This window comes from Archocentrus centrarchus, unplaced genomic scaffold (assembly GCF_007364275.1).
Source record: "Archocentrus centrarchus isolate MPI-CPG fArcCen1 unplaced genomic scaffold, fArcCen1 scaffold_32_ctg1, whole genome shotgun sequence".
Taxonomy (NCBI): Eukaryota; Metazoa; Chordata; class Actinopteri; order Cichliformes; family Cichlidae; genus Archocentrus; species Archocentrus centrarchus.
Genome location: NW_022060260.1, coordinates 236,685 through 242,326, shown reverse-complemented (window position 1 = coordinate 242,326; position 5,642 = coordinate 236,685). Strand labels below are relative to the sequence as shown.

General features: G+C 41.4%; 1 protein-coding gene across 1 annotated transcript; it reads left to right on the top strand.

The window, feature by feature from the left end:
* The first annotated feature begins 2,247 nt into the window (after positions 1-2,247).
* LOC115776481 (uncharacterized) lies at positions 2,248-3,229 on the top strand. Its single transcript, XM_030724204.1, has 2 exons — positions 2,248-2,271; positions 2,378-3,229. The coding sequence occupies exon 2, from the start codon at positions 2,418-2,420 to the stop codon at positions 3,201-3,203; it is 786 nt and encodes a 261-aa protein (XP_030580064.1). The 5' UTR covers positions 2,248-2,271; positions 2,378-2,417; the 3' UTR covers positions 3,204-3,229.
* Positions 3,230-5,642: the final 2,413 nt, after the last annotated feature.

Here is a 5,642-nt window from a genome sequence, read left to right as displayed (position 1 = left end):
AGGTGGCAGAAGGGTTCTGCCTTGGTGGCCTCAAAATCTCATTGCTGCTTTTTGCAGATGGTGTGATCCTGTTGGCTTCATCAAGTGGTGGCCTCCAGCTTGCAGTGGAACAGTTCACAGGTGAGTGTGAAGTGGTCAGTATGAGAACTAGCACCTCTAAGTCTGAGGCCATGGCCCTCGGCTGGAAAAGGGTCGAGTGGCCACTCCGGCTCAGGGATGAGTTGCTTCCTCAGGTGGAGGAGTTTAAGTATCTTGGGGTCTGCTTCATGAGTGATGGGAGAAGGGAACAGGAGATTGACAGATGGATTGGGGCTGCATGTGCAGCGATGCGTATGCTGCAGCCATCTGTCGTGATAGACTCTTGCACCAGCAAGATAGTGGTGGTGCAAGTGACTTGCCCTCAGCCATTGTCAGCTGTGTTTGTGTTTGTATTGTTTCTGCTCTTTGTTAGCAGAAATGTTGGCCCTACTGATGGCGTATGATCGCCAAGAATGATTGGATATTCGAAATCTCACTAAAGGTTATGACCAGAGAAACCATGAAAACAGCTCCCCCCCACCTCCCCCCATTTTAACCAGGGATACTGGATCATCTCCTTTGTAAGTTGGCTTCATTGCCCCAGAGGAGATGTTTCAGGTGCCGTGGGAAACGCAGCAGCCGACTGGTAGACCCAAGACACACTGGAGAGATTCTATCTCTCGGCTGGCCTGGGAACACATTGGGGCCCCCTGGAAGTTTTGTAAGTCTTATTCTTTTTCTATTTTTACCTTTTATAACTACGGAAAACCCCAAACAGAGGTGTAGTGTGCATGTATACTACTACTGCATGTCTACTTTGAAATGAATTCAACACTGAACAGTCAAGGCCTATATCCTTCCCATAATTAATGAAATAAATAATAATAATAATGAAATAATAATAATTAACGAAATAAAAATTAGCCCACATTAATATAATTAAAACCACACGTATCAAACTCCAGGCTTGCGGTCCACAACCGGCCCGCGATATAACTATATAAATGGCCCACGAGATAATTTCATATCACTATTACTAATAGCCGACGGGTAAATAGTGTTCCCACAACTTACACTATAAATCCCACAATGCACTGCAACAGATGCTGCGCTTGCCAAGACCTGTGAACTAACAGAATTTTCCCATGTTGCCAATGACACATTTATCAGTGATTAGTGGATAAAAACATTGGTCAGCATTTTTTATAGCAACATTTAAGCTAGCCTGACCCCCAAAAATGGCCAAATGAAAAGTCTTTTCCCCGCCTGCGATGTCCGATGGTCTTGCAGAGAGAGGCCTTTCTCTAATTTTCTGAATCACTTCCTTTTTGTTTTTGAAGTGTGAAAAAAGGCGCTCTATTTTTATGGATGATTCTTTCATGTGTTCTCTCTCTGTGAACGGCTTTCCCTTCCTTACAATCTCCTGTGCTGCCATAAAACTAGCAGCTGTAGTTAAGTTTGGAGAGTTGAGCCACTTGTTAAAAGTATGTTTGCTCTGCTCAACTTTCTGTATCAATTACAATATTGCTCTCTTTCACTCATGTTCAGTTTGGTATTTTTCAGCAAATGCTGAGTGCTTGTTCTGAAAATGTCTGTTACTTTTTTTTGTTGTTTGCTAATTTCTCACCACATATCAAGCAAACAGGTAAGCCAGCATTCTTCGCAGTGAAAGCAAATTAATCTGTCCACGCAGAATTAAACTCTCTAGTTTCTTCTGAGATTTTTCATTTTGTTGGGATTTATTCATGACTAGCATATCCAGGGCGGGGGTCAAGAAACTGAAAATGCCATCTGCAGGCAAAGACGCAGGCTGTAAATGTGGATGTGATGCATATTTTAGTTGACAAATTATTAAAACTTTTGTTATAATTCAATATTAGTATATCAACTCAAACTCCAAGATAACCATGCAACAAAGCAATAAAAAAGTAATTAATCTGAGAAATAACCGTTATTAAATTTTTTGTTAAGGTTAGTAGGAGCCACTGCAAGGAGGCTGATGAACTGCTTGTGACTTGGATTAAACTAGATACTCACCTGTGGCAGGTTGAATATAATAAAAGGAAACCAGTTGCTTTTTTTGGGGGGTGGGTGGGTGGGTGGGTGGGGGGGTATGTTGATGTCAGTGAAATGCTCGTATATAAAGACCACAAGTTGATGCGGAGACGTCTGTGAGATGCGTCACTGCTGAGATCACGCGAGAGCTGTGCGTAAGTAATATGGCGGTATAGTAAACAAACCGGTGCAACTCAGGTAAATCAAACCAATATATTTATACCAAAATAGAATTATTCCTAATACTAACCTCTGCCTATTAATTCTTTCAATATAACAAACTGGACGAGGAAACATTGTACAGCCTGGAGAGCTACGTCGACGAGTGCTTTGTCAACTTCGTGATGGGCAAACCACAAAAAAATCCTGCTACCACGGCCACACCAACTTCTAAACGCACTCGTTCCGAGTGCTCAACAAGCACATCCACATTATCCCCAGAGAAAAGCTTCACTGATGTCCTGGACTCCATCGACAAGAAGCTAACTAGCCTAGATGCCCGACTTGCCTTGGTGGAGGTTCTACACAAGGAATTCCAACAACTGAGGGTGTCGTTGGAGTTTAGCCAAGAGCAGGTGGCGTCGCTTGCTGTCGAGAACCAAACGCTGAGGGATACCGTGAAACAACTCACCGATGGGATGACACAGCTGACCGGGGAAAACAAGAAAATGAGGGAGACCATTCTGGACATCCAGGCTCGGAGCATGCGGGACAACCTCGTCTTCTCCGGGATCCCAGAGCAAGCAGAGGAGGATGCCGAAGCCTCGGTTCGCGAATTCCTCCAGCATCAGCTGAAACTCCCGAGTGAAGCGGTAAAAAATATAACTTTCCATCGTGTTCACCGGCTCGGAGGTAAGAAGCCCGATAACAAACGGCCTCGGCCAATTGTAGCTAAATTTGAACATTACAAGCAAAAAGAGCAGGTCAGGAGTCGGGGCAGAGAGCTGCGTGGAACACACTACAGTGTTAATGAACAATTTCCAAAAGAGATTCTCGATCGGAGGCGAGTATTATTTCCAATAAGGAAGAAATACATCACTGAGGGCGTCAGAGCTACGGTAGCTGTAGATAAGCTTTATGTTAACGGTCAGCTGTACAGGGACCGGGAGGTTACCCCATGGCTTTATTAGGAGCAACTTCATGTTAATTTAAAGCATGTAATTGATTAGATAAGAGATAAACTTAAACCGCAGCCGGTCTACAGGTCTGTATATAACAATTAATGCACAGCTCTTTGTTTTGTTATCATGTTGTTTTTTTTTCTTTTTTTATGCTTGGCTCTTTGGTGTTTGCACTGTTTCATTTCTCTCTCACTTTACACTCCTTTTTCTTCTTCTTTTTTTGCACCCAACATGTTTGCCACACGGACATACAGCACACACACTGCCATACAGGATACACAGTCATGCAGGACACGTACACATGCGCACACAAGGTCATGGAGGACACATGCGAGGACGCGCGCACACATCTTTAGTAAACACACAACACTTCACCTGTTAATCTAAACATGAGCACACTCAAGTTTGTCTCATGGAATGTACGCGGAGTTGGTTCAAGGGAAAAGAGAGTGAAAATTATTAATCGGTTAAATGATTTACAGGCTGACGTTGTGTTTCTACAGGAGACACATGTGTCCAGAACATCTGCGCACACACTCTCCTCTCCACAGTTCCCTCACATGTACTCAGCCTGCTACAACTCCAAACAAAGAGGTGTAGCCATATTGATTAACAAAAAGATAAACTGCATCATTAGAAATACTACATCAGACCCAGAAGGTAGATTTATAATACTCAATTTAACTATTCAAAATATAGATTTATGCATTGCTAGTATATATGGGCCAAATGTTGATGACCCCTCCTTCTTTCATACCTTCTTCACTTTACTGTCCGATCACTCTGACACCACACTTATAATAGGAGGAGACTTCAACCTGGTACTTAATGCAGATATTGACAGGCTCAGTACAGCAGTGAGTCAGAGGAACTGGCAGTCTGCAGACATTCTTAAACAGTACATGAAGGATTTTGGTCTTTGCGATGCTTGGCGTTCACATCGCCCCACTCTGAAAGATTATAGTTTTTTCTCACCAGTACACAAGTCTCACTCCCGCTTAGATTACTTTTTAGTTAGCAGCTCCATGATGATGGATATCACAGACACTCAGATTCGCCCTATCACTATCAGTGATCATGCACCGGTGTCTATGTCTCTGACACAGAAAAGAGTCACACCACCAATCAGGAACTGGAGATTTAATACATCATTACTTAAAGAACAAGATTTCATTAATTATTTCAAAAAGGAGTGGTCAGCATATTTAGAAAATAATGACCAACCTGGAATATCACCATGTGTTCTTTGGGAAGCAGGAAAAGCAGTAATGAGGGGCAAAATAATATCTTACTGCTCGCATAAGAAAAATAAAGAAAAAACACTTGTGTTAGAATTAGAACAGAAAATTAAATCTTTAGAAACTGCCTATGCTGCTTCACCACAAGAACATATAATTAACAACATGAGGAAACTAAAACTGGAGTTAAATGAAATAATTGATAAAAGGACACAATTCATGTTGCAGAGGTTGCGTTTAGAAAACTTTGAACATGGAAATAAATCTGGAAAATTTTTGGCTAACCAGTTAAAACTAAATAAAGAAAAAACAGCCATTTATTCTATTAAAGACTCAACTGGTAATATTACCCACGACCCACAACAAATAAATAACTCTTTTAGAGACTTCTATGAAGCCTTATACTCATCGCAGATTAATCCATCTGATGCTGAAATTGAAGAATATCTTAATAACATTAATCTACCTAAACTAAATGATGAACAGGCCGCGACTCTTGATTCGCCTCTTTCATCATCTGAATTTTACGAAGCAATACAGCATCTCCCAAATAATAAAGCCCCAGGCCCAGATGGTTTTCCAGCAGAGTTTTATAAAGAATTTTGGTCTGTGCTAAGACCCTCTTTTCTCAGATTGGTGGCTCAGATTCAGAGCAATCATGCGGTCTCTCCAAACATGAACTCTGCTAACATTAGTCTACTTCTTAAACCAGGCAAAGACCCCACACTCCCATCCAGCTACAGGCCAATCTCTCTGATTAATGTAGACCTTAAAATAATTTGCAAAGTCCTTGCCAGAAGGTTAGAAAAAATCACTCCATCTATTATACATCCAGACCAAACAGGTTTTATCAAGGGTCGGCACTCTGCCAATAATACACGCAGACTGATAAATATAATAGATTACTGTTCTATTAATAAATTAGAAACCACAGTTGTCTCTTTAGATGCAGAGAAGACATTTGATAGGGTAAATTGGAAATTTCTGTTAGCAGTTCTACACAAATTTGGATTTGGCTCATCCTTCAAAAACTGGATCAGAACATTATACAGCTCTCCAAATGCACGTGTTAGAACAAATGATCTTATTTCCCAAAGCTTCAGTCTGCAGAGAGGCACCAGACAGGGCTGCCCACTTTCTCCTTCACTCTTTGTCATTTTCATTGAACCACTAGCAGCAACAATCCGACAAAATGTAGATATTAAAGGAA

Coding starts and splice junctions, on each gene's coding strand:
- LOC115776481 (XM_030724204.1), top strand. CDS start 2,418: ATGGGCAAACCACAAAAAAATCCTGCTACCACGGCCACACCAACTTCT.